This window comes from Nansenia antarctica (assembly GCF_963989245.1).
Source record: "Nansenia antarctica genome assembly, chromosome: 4".
Lineage (NCBI taxonomy): Eukaryota > Metazoa > Chordata > Actinopteri > Argentiniformes > Microstomatidae > Nansenia > Nansenia antarctica.
Window position 1 is genome coordinate 71,261,895 of NC_137689.1, and position 21,933 is coordinate 71,283,827.

Below are 21,933 nucleotides of genomic sequence, written 5' to 3' on the forward strand. Positions count from 1 at the left end.
TGCGACTGGCCTCGACCCACTTCGAAGCATAATGTGCGGTTCGGTTCGGTTCGGTTCCTCCTGCGTTTTTAACAGTCAATGACTAAAACGCCTGTCTTGGTTGCTGTCAAAAAACTAGGACAAAGCTACACATAATCTCGAATGCCTGACAGCAACAATGATCAATTTAGGTTCCCCTTTTTTGCTCGCTGCTTCCGAAAAAAAAAAATGAAGTAACCATGTAAAAAGCTATCTTATGAAACAAAATTAATATCCAGACAGTCACTGTCTGTCAGTTAAATAATGAGAACAGGAAAAGGTCGCGCCTCGCTGCCGGGTTATAAACGAGGCTCCATGTTCGACACAATGTTGCGAATAAGCGGCACGACCCGGAGCACCGGAGTGTTACTTTGTGTCTGATCGCTCGAGCTGTTAATGAAGGCACGGAGGAGGAGGAGGAAGATGTCAAAATCCCTTCTCTGGACTCCGGGTTAAGACTTTGGAGGCAGTAACAAAAATGGCGGCCTGCAACACGTCTTCACACCGAATGAATTCACATAAAGAGTAACTCGCCTCCCCATGCATGCATTGAGAGAGTAGACCAAACGTGAAAGTCCTACGCTTGCGTGTAATTTCGTTGTTCGGAGCCGGTAGCGGTCAATCAGTCGGGATCAGCTGGTGTTTCTCTTTCCCTTGTTTATCCTCGGAGGCTCCACTGCTCCATCCAGCCTGACGGAGTCCGAGACCCGAAAAATGGCGACTAGAGGGCGGGTCTGCGCTGCTCCCCGGCTCCCTGCGCGTCACTGACACCCGGAGCACAGCTCAGACACACCCCGCCGCCTAGGGGGTGCGTTCGTAAATACGCTCTGGAAATCTGATCAGCACTCGTGTTAATGCCTCTTGTCCAATCAAATTACTCGGTCCCCTTTGTGACGTTGAGCCCAGTGTGCGCTCCGGCGCTCTCCTAGCAATCTGACGAACGCATCCCTAGGCCAGCTCAGTGTCAATGATGAGAGAGAGAATTATGCATGAAATGAATGATGTCTCCGTCTGAGGAAACATTAACAACAGCATATTTAGAATAATAACGGTATAATAATAATAATAATAATAATATAATAATAACGGTATCTAATTTTGCCTGAAGAACCCAAACAAATGTTTCAAATGTTTTTGTTGTTGGCGCGGCTGACAGCACGGTGTCAATGATGGAGAGGAAATGAGCATGAAATTATGTCGCTTTCTTAGAAAACAGCAACATATTTTGTAGAACTCAATCTGTTTTGCCTGAAGAACCCAAACAAATGTAATATTAGTTATAGTGATGACCCCATTCAAGTTGTTTCACCTTCAATCATAAAACGAGTTACTAGTCAGTTCACACAAAGAGAAATCATGAGAGGACCTCAGATGGAGAGAGGGAAGCTGTTTTCTTTTTTTTCTTTCTGTGATTTCAAATAAAACTTGTGGAGCAAGTCAACATGTGTAAGCTACTGAGGTTGGCCAGTTGGTATGCTATTTAGCCTATAGGCTACATGAATAGTTTACCACCAGAATATTTCCCTATTTTCAATTCCTGTTGACCGACCCCCCCAACTTCCCCCTCCATTCAATCACCACCTCTGAGGTGTGACCTAGTAGAGAACTGTGACACATCTAAACTCAGGCCTCCTCACACACCCTGCTCAGTGCACAACTATAAAAAAAGCTGCATTTGAATGCAGAGGATACTGCCACCCTAGAACCCTTGAAAAACAATAATGCAAATGAGAGAAGAAGAAGAAGAAGAAAAAAAGAAAAGAAAAGAAAGATGGCGGAAAAAGATACACTGAGCATGGGGGTGGGGGGGGGGGGGGGGTTGTTGTTTTGTGGTCAACCTCTTCTCATGCGAGGGAGCAGAAATGCTATAAAGAAAGAAACGGCCTCTCTGGCGTAGGAAGTTGACAGGTCTTCTGTGGCCACGCATGCCTCATGAGGTTGTTGCAGCTGGCACAGAGCTGGTCTCATCCCTGCAACACTGTCTGAATGTTAATAGATGTGCACCCACTGGTTGTTAATGGACAACGCCTGCCAATTCCTACACTCCCCAGCAAAGGCTCACTGGTGCAACAAATTGGAGGGAAACAATCCAGAGGTTTTCGGTGGATGTCCCCAAAAAGTCTGCTGATATACCTTTATTTTACATTTTATTTAACTAGCATAATAAGCACTATTGGATTTCTGCCTCTCTGACCAAGAATAGAAGAAAATAGAATACACTTTATAGAACAGTTAACATGTTTGTTTGTTTTTTTGCCAAATCTTAGTGACTGTTCTGTTCTGTCATCTCTGGTTTCCACAGTAAACTGTAGTAATTCATCAGTTAATTTCTCATGCTTGATTTACTACCATGACTAAAGATGGGGTGTGTGGCAATGGTGATGATTAAATAGGTCAGATGGACCCAAATTAAGACTCCCTTGGTAGTCACTAGCACAGTCAAAAGTAGGTGAGTTCAAATGAGAAAATTCCACACAAGGGTAAGTGATGAAAATGTGATGTCAAAAAGCCTAAACAAAAATGTTTAGGCTGTCACAAGATGTGCTGCTGTTGTTACGGTGGATAAAGGTGATGTGACAGGGAATTGTGAAGAATGCTTGGGCAAGTTAGAACAGAACTAGACTGTTGTGAAGTTTGTGAAGAAACATTGGGCTTGCTTCAGCTGTCTATGGTCTTTTGGGGTAGTGTGTCCTTTTGGGTAATGGAAGAGGTTTAAATAGTGGTGTAGTAGAAGAATAGTTCCATGGTAATTACTGACTAATTACTGTAGTTAGTCATTGGGCTAGGTGAGTCTGGGGAAGAAGGGTGGAGTGGGTAGACAAGGTTTCAAAGTGAGTTGGTATATAGGATTTTCAGTCAGTCAATCAATATAATATATACACATATACAATATAATCAAATGAGTGTGAATTTCCGACTTTGACATTGCTCGTTAATGCAGACATCAGACATGTAGTGTTGGTTCCAAGACATCTGACCAGATATGTTCTTGTGATATAGGGATAAACAGTGTTGTGTAAGTGCAGTTAGCCCCTATTGAAGTAGTTTACTTATGTGTTATTATGTGGTTTGAAAAATAGGTTACTTTGCTCTATGGGGATTGTTACAAATGTAAGGCAGGGCAAGGTAAGACACGTTTATTTGTATAGCACATTTCATATAACAGGGGCAATTCAAAATGCTTCACATACATACATTCTTAAAAATACAGCAATATAGTAAGAAAATGAAAAATGACAATGAATAAAAAGCAAATATAAGATTTAAGTAAATAGATAAAACATCCAATAAGACAATTAGTTCATGGATAAAATACAATTGATAGAAGTGTTTGTGTTTTAATCATAAACTGCTGCAAAACATGACGGTTTTTTTTTTTTTACCTTAGATTTAAATATGTTTAGGGTTTGTAGTAGCAGCTCTTCAATGGTTAAAACCTACCCCGGAAGTACATCTGGAGATGTTTCTGGAGATGTTTTTGTGGAGGAACATTTGTACATTTGCCGCTTGTCTCTGAAGCACATCTGCCATGGAGGTTCCAGGGCCAGACAGCGACTGGAGAAGCCCCGCGTTCAGACAGAAAGTTGTCGCACAAATGTGAGACTTTGTATTATTATTATTATACTTTGTGGTATCGATGACTTAAGACTGCTCTCTTTTACAACAGCGATGACTTTGTCTAGCTAACGGGTTAGCATGGGAAACATGCTGGAGGCGGGTCGGTTTAATTGCTGGAGTGAAATAATAAAAAAAAAAAAACGCAAGTCACGGGATGTTGTGAAACACTTGGAAACACAAACGGTGTCCTGTTCATACATGTATTACGGGAACTAATTGGGGGAGTTTTAGATCAATGAAAACATTGATGAAAGTGACATTCACACACCTGCTACAACGTTTACATGCTTAATATCGCAGGGCACGTTATTGAACGTTTCTTTCCAGAGCTTAGTCAGGCCCCTGGAGGCCGTATTATTAATATTTATATATTACGTATTATAACCGTATTCATTATATTAATGGCCTTATTGTAACAACTGGAAGCTTAATAACACACAACGCTGTCTACTTGGAACTCTGTCTGTTTTTAGTTGAGTAACTGGCGTAGCTATCTAGCCCTTGTCTTACTGGGTCGTTTTAAGAGCTAAGAGCTAAGCTAGCCAGGGTTCTGGCCGACAGGGGGCAGTATTGACATTTAGTGTTTTTGTTATTATAAACAGATCCAGATTGTTGCTGAGAACTATACTATGTTTACATATTCTTCTGACACATGATTCTGACACGTATGCATGTTTATTATGATACTGCATTTCAGTTAGGCTATTTAATTTAAGAGTCTCTTGTTTTGCTTTTCAGTGAGGATGCGATGAGGAAGGCAGGGACTGCACACCAGAAGTCCAGCAATGACATGGAGAACCATGTTTATGTGAAGGCCAAATCTAGAGTGAGTGAACGTTTCCTCAAACTCCCCCCCCCCCCCGCTCTGATCACACATGGTTTTATAAATGTGGGGTTTTCCAAAGTTTCCCATTGCATGAAGTAGCCTAGCACTCCATAACTGTACATATCATATGTACCTGTCTTACTGTACTTGTCACTTCATAACTGTACATATCCTATGTACATATCTTACTGTATGGATCACTCCATAACTGTACATATCATATGTACCTGTCTTACTGTACTTATCTTACTGTATGGATCACTTCATAACTGTACATATATCCTATGTACCTGTCTTACTGTACGTATCACTCCATAACTGTACATATCCTATGTACTGATCAATCCATAATTAAGCAATATCACACGAGAGGGAGTGTGTTATACTGAATATCAGCACGGTTGTGATTCTGTGATTTCGGTCGTAGGTACGAGGCCGCAGGCCGAGTACCGAAGATAATCACAGCCGTGCTGATATTCAGTATAACAGCACGACCTCGAGTGTGATATTGCTTTTATACAACAGTTCTACAGCGCAATTTATTAGTTAACAGTAATAAGTGACAACAGATTATGATTTGTTTGTTTATTTAATCATTTATTTTGGCTCCGTCAACAAAAAATAGTTCCGCAACTGGACTGTTGCCTAGTAACCTGAACACAAACATCTGCAGGCTAGCTTCTTTGATATTAACGGTTATTTCGGAGTGATACCTATAGTTAAAAGTCCCAGTGCTGTTATACTGTATATCAGCACTCATGGAATGCCTCTTGTCCAATCAAATTACTTGGTCGGAACTAACTGTTGTATAACTGTACATATCATATGTAGGTCTACCTATCTTATTGTACTTATCACTCCATCACTGCACATAGCCTATTTTGTCTATATCATCATGTTTTGCACTATATCACTATTTGCACTTCTGGTTAGATGCAAAACTGCATTTCGTTGTCTGGTACTTGTACTCTGCAATGACAATAAAGTTGAATCTAATCTAATCTAATAAAGTCAAGTGTCAACGTTGCAGACACATTGAACAATGGCTGAAATCCCAGACAGACACTACTCATAGACCGTACGAGTAGCATTGTTTATAATCAGAAATACATTAGCAGTATGAAAGTGACCTCTCCTCTCACCTGTGAGCTGATGGCTTTCTTGTCTGTCCATCAACAGGAAGAGTATTTATCACTGGTTGCCAGGCTGATCATTCATTTTAGGGATATTCGTAAGTATCCTCCTTGTCCTAACAGTAACATGGCATATTATATTGTATATTATATAATATTATATAAAATGTTGACATTTTTGAGTTAGTAATTCATAAAATACAAAGGTTCCATCTCACAAAACGTAATGGAATGTAAAAACTTTGACGCTCAATATCTCTGAACTACCCTAAACGGAGATAGAACCTTATAATTCTAAGCTCACGATATTCATAATGTTCCTGTCCAACTATTCCTACAAAATGTAGAAAATAATAATAATCAGTAATGGACGTCTCCTATGTTCTGTTTTGCAGATAAGAAGGCGCAAGGAGGTCAAGGTGAGTTGTTGTTTTGTTGATGTTGTTGTTGTTGTTGTTGTTGATTTCACTGTTGTTCTCCGTAACCAGAACATTGAGAACGTGTTGTTCAGATTACATTTACATTTGACATTTTTGGCATTTAGCGACTTACAACAAATACATTTGACTAAGTAAGTGTATCATCTATCCACCAGTCATAGCAGGAAAAAGTAATCTCTGCTCAGACCTGGGGCCATTGGCAGTCATTGTGCTAGAAGATTTCTTTATTTTAGTTTTTAAGATGATCTTTCTATTAGTACTTATTACATGCACATTCAATTGTGTAATTGTGTTTGTTTGTTTGTTTGTTGTTTACCTTCTGCCAGATCCCATGAACGCACTGTCTAACCTGACAGGGGTCCCAGGGGGCATCGGGATGGGACCCCGCCCGACAGGTGCACCCATGGGTGGCATCGGGGCCATGGGGCAGATGCAGATGGGTCAGCAGCACCCCATGGCTGGAGTCGGTGGAAACCCTCAGGCCCGTGAGTTTGTTTTTCTGGAAGTCGATGCAGCAATTTCACGGGGGGGAATTTAAACTTGAGGATATTTCAACTTGAGGAGTGGGTTTTCCATCTCAACTCGGTTACACAAACACCCACCCACCTTGTCTTTGATGTACTCTTAATAAGATAGATAGACAGACAGACAGATAGATAGATAGGTACTTTATTGATCCCAGAGGGGAAATTAAGGCTTTAAGCGTTAGATTCTAGGGCTCCCCCCCTCCAAGTACCATCCCGTCCACACGTCCGCAGCTGTCGGATGTGCTACTGTTCTGTGCTCACCTCCACTCTTGTGTTGTAGGAGGGTCTTTGCAAATGCAACAGATCGCCCAGCAACAGGCGCAGCAGCAGGCGCAGCAGCAAGCGCAACAGCAACAGTCCATTCAGTTCCAGCAGTTCCAGGCACAGCAACAACAACAACAACAACAGCAACAAACAGCCATGCAGCAACAGCAACAACAGCAGCAACAACAACAACAACAACAACAAACAGCCATGCAGCAACAGCAACAACAACAACAACAGCAACAGCAGCAGCAGCAGCAGAATGCCATGCAGCAGCAGACACAAGCCATCCAACAGCAGTTTCAGGTCCAACAGCAGCTGAAACTGCAGCAGCAGCTACAGCAGCAACACCATCAGAACCAGCAGCTTCAGCAACAACACCAAAGCCAACAGCAGCAGCAACAACAACAGCAGGCCCAGAACCAGCAACAACAGAACCAGGTATTGGATCAGACCTGGGGAGGATGCTAAAATGTTACCATGATGGTACATTTGTGTACCTCATAATCTGATGAGAAACAAATACAGGAAATAATAATTTTTAAAAAGTATACAAGTGTACAGACAGCATCACATAGATATTTACAACCCCCCCCCCCTCTCTTCATACAGTGGGGGAAATAAGTAATCAGTAACTGTCATTCCACTTTATTGCACCTTTTTCTATGGATTGAAGTGTTACAATTTATTAACGGTGTAGTTTTATCGTCTGGTCTGAATTTCATGATGTGAACAACAGCTGCAGTGGAAATATGTTGAATGAAGTGAAGATATTATCAAAGCGTTACGTGCCTCCTGTCGATCACCCGTCGCATCGCGTACCGCTTTAATAACATCTTCACTCCACGATCGTCTAGTCTGGTCTGGCGCCTGCCTGTGCTGTCCGTCGTTCTTCCCGCACACCGATAAAACATATCCAGGATATCCAGCAGCGTCGTCGGGCTCGCGCAAACAAACCCGGCGAATCTTTCACTTGCTCCAGGCAAGCGGGCAAGCGTTAATGTCGAACCCTGAATACTTATCTCCCCCCCCGCGGTCTCTCTCTGTGCTGTCTCCTCAGATGCACCCGTCACGGCTCACCCAGCAGCAGCAGATAGTGCAGCTTCAGCTCCAGCAGCAGCACGTGCAGGCCCAGGCCCAGGCCCAAGCCCAGGCCCAGGCCCAGGCCCAGTCCATCCAGCACATGACCCTGCAGCAGCAGCAGCAAGTCCAGCAGGCCCCAGGGCCCCAGGGCCCGGCCCAGCTGCCCCCCCACGCCCAGCAGCAGCAGCAGGCGCAGCAGGCGCAGCAGCAGCAGCAGGGGGGCATGGTGTCGCAGCCCCAGGGCATGGTGCCCCTCAGCCAGCAGCAGCAGGCGCAGCAGCAGCAGCAGCTCAAGATCCAGATGCAGGTAGGAGCAGCGCTGTGTGTGTGTGTGTGTGTGTGTGTGTGTGTGTGTGTGTGTGTGCGCGTGTGTGTGTGTGTGTGTGTGTGTGTGCGCGTGCGTGTGTGTGTGTGTGTGTTTTTGTGTTTAGGTTAGTTTAGACTGGCTGTCCCCCACCCAATGCTGTTAGTTACCCGTGTGCCATTTATTTCTGGATATCCTGATATCCAGGAACACCATGTTTACACACCCCTCTGCTTCGCTTGCTTGCTTCCCTACGTGTGTGTCTGTGCATGTGTGTGGTTGTGTCTGTGTCTGCGCGCGTGTGTGTGTCTGTGTGTGTATCTGCGTGTGCGCGTGTGTGCGTGTGTGTCTGTGTGTGTGTCTGCCTGCATATGTGTGTGTGTGTGTGTGTGTGTGTGTGTGTGTGTGGCCACGCCAGGCTAGAGCATTGCAGCAGCAGCAGCAGCAAGCCCAGCAGGCCCAGCAGCAGCAGGCAGCAGCCGCAGCGGCGCAGCAACAGCAAGCCCAGCAGGCAGCAGCGCAGCAGCAGGCCCAGCAGGCAGCCGCAGCGCAGGCCCAGCTAGCTGGGTCAGTACCGGGCCAGGTAAGAGAACCCACAGCCCTGCCGTGTGTGTGGGGAACCGGACCCAGACCGGACCAGACCAGACAGCCAACGGTCAGGACTTGGCTCTGGCCACACTAGGCCCGGAGTGTGAAGGCATGCTTGCAGAATGGCGGGTTGACTCTGGGTTGATGGTGCTGGGTTGATCGGTCCGTTCGTTCGTTCCGGACTCGCAAGCGCCGTGTTTTGTTGGCAGCTGCTGACTTGCGGATGGAAGGAGGGATGGTTTAGAAAGACAACTTCTCTTCCCTTCTCTTCTCTTCCCTCCTCTTCCCTTCCCTTCTCTTCTCTCCTCTCCTCTTCTCTCCTCTCCTCTCCTCTCCTCTCCTCTCCTCTCCTCTCCTCTCCTCTCCTCATCTTCTCTTCCCTTCCCTCCTCCTCTCTGTTACTGTACCTTGAGCTTTCTCTGTACCCAGGTAGCAGTGCTTGTTAGCATTGCATAGAGAAATGCAGTAGACCCTCGCTGTTTGCCGGGCTCATACAGTGACGTCATCCCGCTGGACCCAGGGAAGCTGTCGCGTAAATGAATGCAGTTTTCATACGCGGTGCTTTAACGCAAGCTTCAGATTTTTCTCCTACTGTTCTGTTTGGCGTGGGTGTGTCGGCTTGGTGTCACTCTTTGTCTCTGTCGCTCAAACAAGGGATGGAGAGTTTGGATGCGTTTGTTTTTCACCTTAACACTCCCGGACCCTCTTGTCTCTCCACCAAACTAGTTCACCGAGTCCACCTCCTCACTGTTACCTCCTCACCCTATCACTGTTACCCCCCCCCCAGTTGGAACTCCTTGGAAGCTGTATCACAGAGGATGTCTCTACCTCAGAGCTTCTACTATAGAGTGTCTTGCCCCCCCCCACCCCCGCCATGCATGTGTGTTCAGGCAGCCGATATTTTTTGCAAACGCATGCCTGCTATGTTCTTGACACGCATACCAGTATCCCTCCCTAGATACACCAGTATCCCTCCCTCCCTAGATGTGGCTGGCATCATTCTCCAGACACACCTCCTTTGTGCCAAACTGTATATTTGAGGTATACTACCTACTACCTATTAATGACCAGACAACTATGTTTCCAGTAAGAAGTTATGGCTTGTCAAAAGCAGCAGAAGAGCACCACCCACCCATAACTTCAGCTAGATGCACAAACAAACCACTACCCATAACTGCACAAACAAGGTTTTCCAGCACACAGCTTTTGTGTTTGATGCTACAGTGCTGTGTGTTGGTCCGCTGTACTTCACACAACATGTACTCACAACTGGGACAGGTTGTAACAACATGGACTCACCTCTGGGGAGGATGTAACAACACGTACTCACCACAGGGGGGCAGGTTGCTTAGGATTCAAAGCTTCCCCCAGACAGCCTGATTCAAAGCTGAAGTCTGATCGCCCCAATACTACCTCTGATCAATACTACCTCTGATCAATACTACCTCTGATCAATACTACCTCAGAGATCAGTTGAAGTAGTTGAATCACCGGCCAGCTTCGAGGGTTCCATCACGATCATGTTGTCGCATTCATCCCTGCATGGTGCAGCCAGTGACCTGAGGAGGAGGAGGAGAGAGCATGCACCCACTGTCTGCAGCAGGCCTCATCACTGTTGTCATGGCAACCATAAGCTCACATGCTGCCACGCTCTAAACCCGACGATAGGGTCACATGCTTGGCAACGCTGGCCCCGGCTGTGTGTGTGTGTGTGTCTCTCACACCGGTGCTAAACATGCGATTGTGTGTGTCTGACTGTGTGTGTGTGTGTGTGTGTGTGTGATGGTGTGTGTGTCTGATGGTGTGTGTGTCTGACGTGTGTGTGTGTCTGACGTGTGTGTGTGTCTGACTGTGTGTGTGTGTGTGTGTCTCTCACACCGGTGATAAACATGCGATTGTGTGTGTCTGACTGTGTGTGTGTGTCTGACGGTGTGTGTGTGTGTCTGACACTGTGTGTGTCTGACTGTGTGTGTCTGACGCTGTATATGCGTGTCTGACCGTATGTGTGTCTGACTGCGTGTGTGTTTCTGACCGCGTGTGTGTGTCGTCAGATCGTGTGTGTGTGTGTGTGTGTGTGTGTCAGACCGTGTGTGTTTGTGTACCTTTTTTTTCTTGTTGTTGCTGTGCGTGCTGCACTGCATGCGCCTCCCATCGCCGCTGCTGCTGCTGCATTTGTTGTTTTGCCCGTGACATGTGTGTTGTCCCCTCTGTCCTCCTCCAAGATGATGATGCGCCCCGGGATGCAAATGCCACCGCGGCTGCCCCGCGCCGCCCCGAACCCCGCCCCGAACCCCGCCCTACCTCCAAACCCCGCTGCCATGGGAGGACAGCAGATGCCACAGGTACTTACCCCAGGGTAGATGGACTACTCACCTGACCGCCCCCCCCCCCTAACCCTGACCCTAACTCCCCCCCCCCCCCATGGGCTATGGTGATAACCGCCTGACCCCCCCCCTGACCTTAACCCTAACCCCGACCCCCTATGGTGATGATAACCACCTGTCCTATGGTTCTTGCCTCCTTATATCAATCAATCAAACTTTATTTATTTATATATATATTACATAGCACAACTCATGCATTGAATGCAACTCCCAAGTGCTGAACAGGAAAACGGTAGTAAATAAAATACAATACAATACAATACAATAAAACAATTTAGGAGATAAGAAATAAGATAAGATGAATACAACACAATACCCCAACCCCACCCCCTCTGGATCTCCTCCCCACTCTACCCCCCCCACACACACCCTCCCTCTAGTGTAATTAGATGGTAGCTCCAGCGTTACTTTATGCTGAGAGCAGGTTGACGTGGAGTCAAAGAATGCCAGCTGAGCCTTGGACATCTAGGCTGCTGTGTTTGGTGTCCAAGGAAGGAGGATGTTGATGTTGAACTGTGTTGCTTAAGTGTGATCAGGTCACCTGGTCAGTAGCCAGCCAGTTGTGTAATATGGTAAGTATCAAAACAAAAGAGTTGTATTGTATTTCCTTCCTGTTTCCCCCCCAGTAGGTTGTCATTCACACCCTGGATGGCGTAGAGGCGGGAGGAGGATATTGTGATGTCATAAAGCAGGGTGTCATATTACGCTCCTCAGGCCAGGTGACACAGCTCCCAACCCTCTCCTGTGATTGGCTCGTCTGGTGTAAAACCCTTCGGTTCTCTGTCGCCCCCCCTCCCCCCCAGGTCCAACAGCACCCCATGATGTCATCGCCCTCTCCGGTCCAGGTCCAGACGCCCCAGTCCATGCCCCCCCCTCCCCAGCCCCAGCCCTCGCCACAGCCCCCCAACTCCTCCCAGCCCAACTCCGTCAGGTAGGGACACAAGACAAAAGGACACAAGTGGCTCTTTTTTGCGTCTAGGTTGTATCTGATCTTTTTGCTTATCAAACTAGGTAAATACCACATAAAAGACTTGGCACTCTAGGTGAATTCTTTGGAAGTTAAGTGAGTTACAGGGTTCCCACAAGTCCTTGAAATCCTTTAAAGTTTGTGAATTTGAGAAAAATAAATCAAGGTCTTAAATGTTTTTGAAAATAGACATGGGTCATTGAAAGTGCTTGAATTCCCCTCTCTCTCTGTCTAAAAAGAAATAAGATATATTCATTTTTTTTTTACTTCAACTAGTTCTGTCTCAAACTATGTCGTGTTGGGTCTTTGAATTTAAGTCAACTGAGTCTTGAATTTGATGTTTCAGAAGGTGTGGGAACCCTGGAGTTAGTTAAAGTGTGTGTGTGTGTGTGTGTGTGTGTGTGTGTGTGTGTGTAATTGTTCGGTGTGGTTTCAGCTCTGGTCCCACGCCCTCGCCGGGGAGCTTCCAGCCCAGCCCGTCCCCCCAGCCCTCCCAGAGCCCGGCCACGGCACGCACCCCCCAGAACTACGGCGTCCCCTCCCCCGGACCCCTCAACACCCCAGGTACTGGCTGCCCTCCTCTGATTGGACGCTGAGAGCTGCGTGTGTCCCATCACGTCTCTGCTTACTGTGTGTGTGTCCTATCACGTCTCTGCTTACTGTGTGTGTGTCCTATCACGTCTCTGCTTACTGTCTGTGTGGTGTTTCACGGTCCATAGGCTCTGAGTTCTGATCAGGTGTGAAACCCACTTAGCTTCACATTCCTCTGCGTGCCCTGTCTCTCTGCAGGGTTAGTGAGTGAGTGAGTGAGTGTGTGTGTGTGTGTGTGTGTGTGTGCGTGCGTGCGTGCGTACGTACACGTGCGTGCGCCAGGTCAGTGACTGCGTGCCCTGTCTCTCTGCAGGGTGAGTGTGTGTGCGTGCGTGCGTGCGCGTGCATACACGCGCGTGCGCCAGGTCAGTGACGGCGTGCCCTGTCTCCCTGCAGGTAACCCCAGCTCGGTGATGAGTCCGGCGGGGGCGTCCCAGCTGGAGGACCAGCAGTACATGGAGAAGCTGAAGCAGCTGTCCAAGTACATCGAGCCGCTCCGCAGGATGATCAACAAGATAGACAAGAACGAAGGTCCGTGTCTCAGGGCTCCCGCGCTGGTCTTAAAAAGGCGTAAAGTCTTAAATCCAGCAATCCAATTTTCAAGGCCTAAAAAGGCCCCGAATGTCTGTTATTAGGTCCGAAAATGAGGTGCTGCTAGGTCTTAAAACGGAGATCCTGCAAGGAAATCAGTCCGATCACATCTACATTTACGTGGAAATGAATCAAGCTGGAACCCCAGAAATGCCAATTCGCTCCCTTTTTTTGTCTGTATGGCAGTGAAGTCCCTAATTTCATCACCTCGAGGATGACAAAAAGCTACCATATGGTGTCGCGAATCGGTCTAAAATTCTATTCAAAGAGGTCTAAAAAAAGGTCTAAAAAGGTCTTCCATTTGACTTGTTGAAACCTGTAGGAACCCTGGTATGTGTTGACGTGTTGTTGTACTGACGGTGTTTCACACATCGACCAGGCTGTGGCGGGCCGCCATAGTCTAATCATTTCTCCCACCGTAGTCTTAATTTGTCTTACCGTAGTCTCATAACGAACCAAAAGTATTTTTAGCGCGTTTTACAGCGCTGCTCGCGCTGTTGGGGGAAATGTTCGTTTGAGCAGGTTCGCGGAAATTACATTTCAAAATTATTTTTAATACGCGGTTCCACCCCGCCGCAGTCTCAGAACATTTCTGTGGGGAAACACTGATGTCTGCGCCTCTCACCACCTCCCCTTACTGACCCACTCTGCCATTTCCTTTCTCTTTCCTCTCACTAAAGACACTTCCTGTGTTTCCACAGATAGGAAGAAAGACCTGAGTAAGATGAAGAGTCTGCTCAACATCCTCACAGACCCCAACACCAGGTAAAGTCAAAACCAGACACACAGCGCTCTTCTGCTAAAGAGCGCTGTGTGACGACGTGTTTTTCCCCAAAAAATATCGCCTGTATTCCTGACGTTCGTGTTGATCGGGGCGGACGCACTTTTTACGGTCACACCAAATTACCAAAACGGGTCACGTGGTTTTAGTGTTGCGCAGCGCTCTTTAGTGAAAGCAAATTGTGTGTGTGTGCATGCGTTTGTTTCTCCAAGTGTGTTCAGGTGTCCGTGTAGTCCTTAGCAACGGTAGTTCAATTCCCTCTGGTCTCCTGGGCGTGTAGGTGTCCCCTCAGGACGTTACAGAAGTGTGAGATCGCCCTGGAGAAGCTGAAGAACGACATGGCCGTGGTAAGATGACCTCCCAGGCTCCTACAGGGCTGGAATAAGAATCATAAGAATAATAATAATAATAATAATAATAGTAGTAATAATAATAGTAATAATAGTAGTAATAATAATAAATAATTATGTTCACTTCTCAATGTTTTTCTAGTGGCAAATGTATGTAGATCACCCATTGAAAGTAATTTAAGTGAAATCTGTGTGTGTGTGTGTGTGTCTGTGTGTGTGTCTGTCTGTCTGTCTGTCTGTGTGTCTGTGTGTGTGTCCCAGCCGACCCCCCCGCCCCCCCCCGTGCCCTGCACCAAGCAGCAGTACCTGTGCCAGCCTCTGCTGGACGCGGTCATGGCCAACATCCGCTCGCCCGTCTTCAACCACTCCCTCTACCGCACCTTCGCCCCCGCCATGACTGCCATCCACGGGCCGCCCATCACGTACGTGCTGCCTCACACCACCACCATACCATACCTCACCACGCTACACCTCACCACCACCACCACACCACCACCACCACCTCACCACCACCACACCTCAGCCCACTACCACCACCACCTCACCACACCACACCACCACCACCACCTCACCACACCACACCTTACCACCACCTCACCACACCACACCTTACCACCACCTCACCTCACCACACCACACCTTACCACACCACACCTTACCACCACCACCACACCACACCTTACCACACCACACCTTACCACCACCACACCACACCACACCACCACAGCACCACCTCACCATACCACCACTGTTATGTATGTAGACAATAACATCGCTAATTCCCGATCAAGAATGGAGGCAGAGACGGCGAAACACTTTGATTATCCGTAGTAGCTTTACTGAACACATCGCAGGTATACAGGCATCAACACTTCCGCATTTACCTATCCGCTTTTTATCACTCCAACTACGGTGGTCCACATAGCTCAAAATTACACTTCAATACATAACATATTTCCTCCCCCCTTAAATGATAATGTCCACATTAGCATCATACACATTAAATGTCAACTAGGGAGAGATGGTAGACAGGGTTAGCACCAGGCGCTCAGGAGGTTTCCTGTCTCTTGGGGGATAGCGCCTCAGCACCGGAGAAGGGCTGGGTTCCAGCTCGGTCACAGGGCATTCGATCACCGAGGGGTCTGGAGGTGCTGGCTCTACTGCAGGCGGCGAAGGTGTGGCCGCTGCAGGTACCGGCATGCTCAGGTGTGGTGTCAGCTCGTCCGTGAACGTGAATCCTGATGCCCCGGATGTGGGGCTGGTCACTCCTAGCTCTCTAGGCAACAACTGGTCCACGTGCCTACGCCATGTCTGATTGTCTTTGGTGTGAACATGATAGGAAACAGGTCCAGTCTTCCGGAGGACCGTGGCAGGGGTCCATTTCTCCTTAGTAGTGTAGTTGCGTGCGAGGACAGAGTCTCCAACATCAAACTGTCTGTCTTTAGACCGCTTAGCTCGCTGATTTACTTGTTCCTGCTGTTTCTCATGGACTGATGTTTCCGTTGAGGTAGGTCGCAGCAGATCAAGACGTGTCCGAAGCTGCCTCTTCATTAGAAGGTAAGCTGGCGAGGTCCCAGTCGTTGCATGAGGGGTATTACGATACTTGAATAGAAAAGTATCAAGGCGTTGCTTCAAGGGAGCCTCACTCTTGGATGCTTTGAGGGCATGTTTTACAGTTTGCACCATTCTCTCCGCCAATCCGTTGCTGGATGGATGGTATGGATTTGAAAGGATGTGCTTAATTCCATTGTTCTGTAGGAAGTCCTCCATCTCTGTTGATACAAAAGATGGCCCATTATCAGTGACGATCTGCTCAGGGAGTCCAAATCGACCAAACATCTCCCTCAATATCTGAATGGTCTTCCCCGAGGTGATGGTGGACATGACAGCCACCTCAGGCCACTTTGAGTGTGCGTCCACGGCCACCAGCAGCATAGCTCCATCAACTGGTCCTGCAAAATCCAGATGAACTCGTTGCCAGGGACACGCTGGCCAGTCCCAAGGATGCAGCGGAGCCAGGCTTGGTGTGTTTCTGATGACTTGACATGATGGGCATGATCTGGCTTTAGATTCAATGTCATAGTCTAGCCCAGGCCACCAGAAGTAACTGCGTGCAAGCTCTTTCATCCTGACGATGCCACAATGGCCTGAGTGTAGCTCTCTCAGGACTGGTTCTCTCAGCTTTGTCGGGATTATGACCCGCATGCCCCAGAGCAAGCATCCAGCCGTCACCGTCAACTCCTTCCCCCGCGAAAGGTAAGGCTGAAGATCCGGTGGTGCGTCAGGAACCTGTGACAGATCCCCTCTCATGACGCGGTCAAACACCCTGGAGAGGATGGGGTCCCCCTTTGTTTCCTTCCTGACACGGTGAGCAGTCACCGGGGCACTCTCCACCATGTCAAAGTAGAAAATGGTTTGCTCCTTGCTCTTAGGGTGATCAGGAAGTGGAAGGCGTGACAAAGCATCCGCATTGGCGTGTGCCCCTGACCTCCGGTACTTAATTTCATAGTTGTGAGCACTGAGGAGCAGTGCCCAGCGCTGCATGCGGCTTGCTGCCAGGGTCGGTATCCCTGCATACGGACCCAAGATGGATGTCAAAGGACGATGGTCGGTCAGCAGGGTGAACCTCCTTCCGAACAGGTAAGTGTGGAACTTTTTAATTCCAAAGATAATGCTTAATGCTTCTTTCTCTATCTGTGGATAGTTCCTTTCTGCTGTGCTCAGCGTACGTGACGCAAACGCGATGGGTTTGTCTTCTCCAGTCGGTGTGATATGGGACACCACGGCGCCCACTCCATATGGCGATGCGTCACATGCGAGTTGGAGAGGCAAGGACGGGTCGAAGTGTGTTAACACCCTCTTGTCGGTCAATGCTGCTTTGGCTATGTTAAACGCTGCGTCACATTCTTTTGACCATGACCATGTTTTGCCCACCCTCAGTAGTTCGTGCAACGGCTTTAGCCGCGTAGACAGCTGTGGAATAAACTTGCCATAATAGTTTAGAAGCCCAAGAAAAGATCTCAACTGGCTCACATTCTCGGGAGCAGGAGCCTCTGAAATGGCGGTCACTTTAGAGGGCGCTGTGTGGAGCCCGTCTGCATCGATGACATGGCCCAGGTATTCCACTGCTGCCTTGAAGAAGTCGCATTTTTCCTGGCGAACACGTAAGCCATATTCTTCAAGTCTTCCCAGAGTTTTATCCAGGTTCAGCAGATGTTCTTCATCATCCTTTCCAGTCACCAAGATATCATCCAGATAGCATTGCACACCAGAGAGACCACTCAGGACCTGATCCATGGCCCTCTGGAACACTGCCGGGGCGGAGGTGATGCCAAACGGCAGACGGTGATATCTAAAGAGACCCTTGTGGGTGGTGATGGTGAGGAGCTCCTGTGACTCTTTTTCAACATGCATCTGTAGGTAGGCCTGGTTCAGATCGATTTTACTGAATTTCTTACCACCAGCCAACCCAGCAAACAGGTCCTCAATCACTGGAAGAGGGTATTGTTCAACAGTCAGCACCGGGTTAACAGTTACCTTGAAGTCACCACACAGGCGAACTGATCCATCTCTCTTGATTACCGGGACCACGGGGGTGGCCCAGTCGCTGTATGGTACTGGCTCAATGACCCCAATCTTCACCAGCCTCTGTATATCAGCGTCGACCTTTGGCCTGAGTGCATAGGGAACAGTCCTGGCTTTCATAAAGCGTGGTTTGGAATCAGGTTTGACCTGCAGCTTGACTGTGATGCCTTTCATGCTCCCCAGCTCGTCTTTAAACACAGCTGCATGTCGCTTTAACACTGCTGATATGCCGGTGGTATCTTCTGATACTGCATTCACCTTTCTCCAGTTCAGACGCATCACCTCCAGCCATGGTCTGCCCATCAGTGCTGGATAGTCCCCTCTGACCACATAGATCGGAAGCCTGACTTTTTGTCCATTTAATTCAACTAGGACCTTAGCCCTCCCAACCATGGGGACGGTTTCACCTGTGTATGTTTTTAGAATGAGCTTTGCCTGAGTCAATGGCATATGGTTCAGTTTTTTCTTGAACAGTGTCTCTGACATTAGTGATACAGCGGCTCCAGTATCGATTTCCATCGTAATGGGATGTCCTTCCAATAACGGGGTGACACTATAGGCTGCCGAGCCTCCTTTTACAGTTAACACCTTTATTGGTAACTCCTCTTCTGAGTCTGTTCCACTGCTGCTTGTCTGTCCCTGCTTAACACTGTGCAGTTTCTTCTTTGACCGCCAGTTGTCTGTGTTTGCCTTGTCTGACTTTTTCCTATCTTTAAAGGTGTCCTTTGTTGACTTCTCTCTCTTAGCTCTACAAACCCGCTCAATGTGTCCCCTCTTGTCACAGTGATGGCATAGGAGCTCCCTCGCCCAGCATTCTGATGACAGGTGATCACGTTTCCCACAACGATAACATTCCAGGGTACCCCCTCTCTGTCTATCATGTGTGGCTGCTACCCCATGCACTCTTGAGGCAGCCCCTAGCTGCAGTGCTTCCCTGGCAGCTAGCTCCATTGATATTGCAATATCCACAGCTGTCTTAAATGTGAGGTGCTCCTCTGTGAGCAGGCGCTTCTGTATTGCCTCACTCCTTAATCCACACACAAGTCTGTCACGCAGAGTGTCACACAGTGATGTGCCAAACTGACAATGTTCAGTCAATTTCCTCAGTATTGCTACATATTGAGTAATGGATTCACCTTCCTCTTGATTCCTCTTGTGGAACCTGAACCGCTCTGCAATCACCAAAGGCTTTGGGCAAAAATGTCCATTTAACGTTGTCACAATGTCCGTGTAAGAATAGGCACCTGGCTTGTTTGGTTGGAGTAAGTCCCTTAGCAAGCCAAACGTTTTAGCTCCTATTATACTGAGGAAGGTTGCCACCACCTTGTCATTTTTAATGTCATTAGCAATAACAAAAAACTCAAACCGTTCAGTGTAAGCATTCCAAGTCTCTAAAGTGTCATCAAACTGTCCAAATGCTCCAGTCATCGGCATTTTCCCACTTTAAGTAAGTCCGTTTCACTTACTTGTGTACTCTCCTCCAATATGCGCTGTGTGAGTTTCTCTTTTCCCGAACTTCACAGCACGCACACCGCCCTGGTCATGACTCCCGCCGGTGATAATTTGTAATCCAGGGGGAAACAAAACCGCCGCACAAGTTCGTCGATTCTCGTCGCCAATTGTTTTGTTATGTATGTAGACAATAACATCGCTAATTCCCGATCAAGAATGGAGGCAGAGACGGCGAAACACTTTGATTATCCGTAGTAGCTTTACTGAACACATCGCAGGTATACAGGCATCAACACTTCCGCATTTACCTATCCGCTTTTTATCACTCCAACTACGGTGGTCCACATAGCTCAAAATTACACTTCAATACATAACAACCACCACTACACCATGCCACACCACCACCACCACCACCACTACACCTGTTATGGCCCAGGACCTTCCACTTCACAGCTGTTCATGTTTGGTGTCTGTTTGTGGGGGCAATAGAAACTGTCTGTCTAAACACACGTTATTGCTTTTCTAAAATTAACTTCATACAGCCCGACCACCACCAATGTTCTCTCCCTCTCTCCTCTCTCTCTCCCTCTCTCTTCTCCACAGGGGACCTACAGTCGCCGCCCGGAAGAGGAAGTTCGAAGAGGACGACCGGCAGACCATCCCCAACATCCTGCAGGGCGAGGTGGCCCGCCTCAACGCCAAGTTCCTGGTCAACCTGGACCCCACCTGCTGCAGCAACAACGGCACCGTGCACCTCATCTGTAAACTGGGTGAGCTCCAGGGGTGGGGAGGTGTGTACGTTGTGTGTGTGTCTGTTGTGTGTGTACGTTTTTTTGTGTGTGTGTGTGTGTGTGTCCATCTGACTGTCTGTCTGTCTGTCTGTGCGTGCGTGTTCCCGTGTCCGTCCACTGTAGAGATGACCAACTTGACGTCTGTGTCACAGTCATGTTCAACCTGATTAACCTGACTAAACTTCAACGTCAACGATAAAGGAAGTACAGGGACACTGTGTCTTGCGTGTTGGAGCCGGCGCTGACAGGTGTGTGATGTGGTGTCTAACCCTAACCCTGCCCCCGTCCTCCAGATGACAAGAACCTCCCCAGCGTGCCGCCCCTGCAGCTCAGCATCCCCGCAGACTACCCCGACCAGAGCCCCCAGTGGGCCGATGACGGAAACCAGTACGGTAAGGCCCCGTCCCAACACTAAATACAGACCCCCGCCCGGCCCCGTCCCAACACTAAATACAGACCCCCGCCCGGCCCCGTCCCAACACTAAATAAAAGAGCCCCCGGTCTTGGTTGTCCAACATTTTTAAAAATGTAAATAAAAAATAAAGTCGACAGCCTCAATTGCCCCTGGCCCTACCATAGTCAAATGTGTTTGTTGTAAGTCGCTTTGGATAAAGGCGTCTGCTAAATGCCAAAAAGGTAAATGTAATGTAGTTAATGCATGTATTTGGTTTCTCTCTCTCTCTCTCTCTCTCCAGGGGCCAACCCATTCCTCCGGAACGTCCACAGGAACATGACGTCCAAGCTGCTGCAGCTCCCAGACAAGCACTCCGTCACTGCGCTGCTGAACACCTGGGCACAGAGCGTCAGGCAGGCCTGTCTGTCTGCGGCCTAGAGGCCTGTCTGTCTGCGCCCTAAAGGCCTGTCTGTCTGCGGCCTAGAGGAGGAACTCACCTGGCCTCTCTCCTTTTACACCCACCTTGCAACTCCCACCTTATCATCAGGACTGTAGCCTCACTGCAGCCTGCAGAAGGACCTTTCACCTCTAAACCAACCTGGCAACTTATCACCAGAAACGTGTGCAAACTGGAAGTGGGAATGGGGAACGGGATATTTCTCCTCGGGGACACCGGCGCTCTGCTGCCACTAGGGGGCGCTGTGGGGACATTTATGAACTTATGAACTGATCGACATGAGGACCGCATCTCATGGGAACTCGGGGGTACAGTGGGATGAGTCGTAAGGAAAGAAAATGTGTAATCTGCTATAAATTAACACTTTGCTGTGTACAACTTGGAAGTGTGTATATATACTCTTGAGGGAAATATGTCTTTTTTTTGTTATCATGAATAAATAATTTTCTGTTTCCCTGTGTCGCGATGAACCAGACATAACCCCATCATTCGATAAGTAGGTTCATCAATGATGGCCCACCAGCATATGTAAATGTCTTGAGATTTATTGTCATATCAACTTGAAGTCTTACAGCCTTTCTCAAGTGTTAGAAACTCATGTCCACTCCTCTCCTCGGTCCTCCAGTCGCTTCTCAAGAAGCATCGGGGAGGGGGGGGGGGGGGGGGATATCTAAGGGGAGGAATTAAGTGATCTCCTCCAATGTGTTTTGAGTCGGAAGTAAGTTGAGGAAGCGATGAATTGAGTTTCTAACAATTGAGAAAGAGCCCTTAGTTGACCACACTCAGAGC

At 47.9% G+C, this 21,933-nt stretch overlaps 1 protein-coding gene across 2 annotated transcripts; it reads left to right on the forward strand.

The window, feature by feature from the left end:
* Window positions 1-3,542: 3,542 nt before the first annotated feature.
* Window positions 3,543-21,536, forward strand: med15 (mediator complex subunit 15; the record flags this gene model as incomplete). 2 transcript variants are annotated; one of them, XM_080528195.1, is made up of 18 exons in its annotated part: window positions 3,543-3,615; window positions 4,375-4,462; window positions 5,642-5,693; window positions 5,991-6,014; window positions 6,362-6,520; window positions 6,843-7,267; window positions 7,887-8,216; window positions 8,632-8,796; window positions 11,024-11,143; window positions 11,989-12,116; window positions 12,589-12,716; window positions 13,140-13,274; window positions 14,036-14,099; window positions 14,396-14,462; window positions 14,727-14,887; window positions 20,106-20,272; window positions 20,587-20,685; window positions 20,989-21,536. In XM_080528195.1, the coding sequence occupies 18 exons, from the start codon at window positions 3,548-3,550 to the stop codon at window positions 21,123-21,125; spliced, it is 2,517 nt and encodes an 838-aa protein (XP_080384321.1). In that variant the 3' UTR covers window positions 21,126-21,536. The 2 variants fall into 2 exon arrangements, with proteins under 2 accessions (XP_080384321.1, XP_080384320.1); XM_080528194.1 differs by lacking the exon at window positions 8,632-8,796 and having other exon boundaries at window positions 3,548-3,615.
* Window positions 21,537-21,933: the final 397 nt, after the last annotated feature.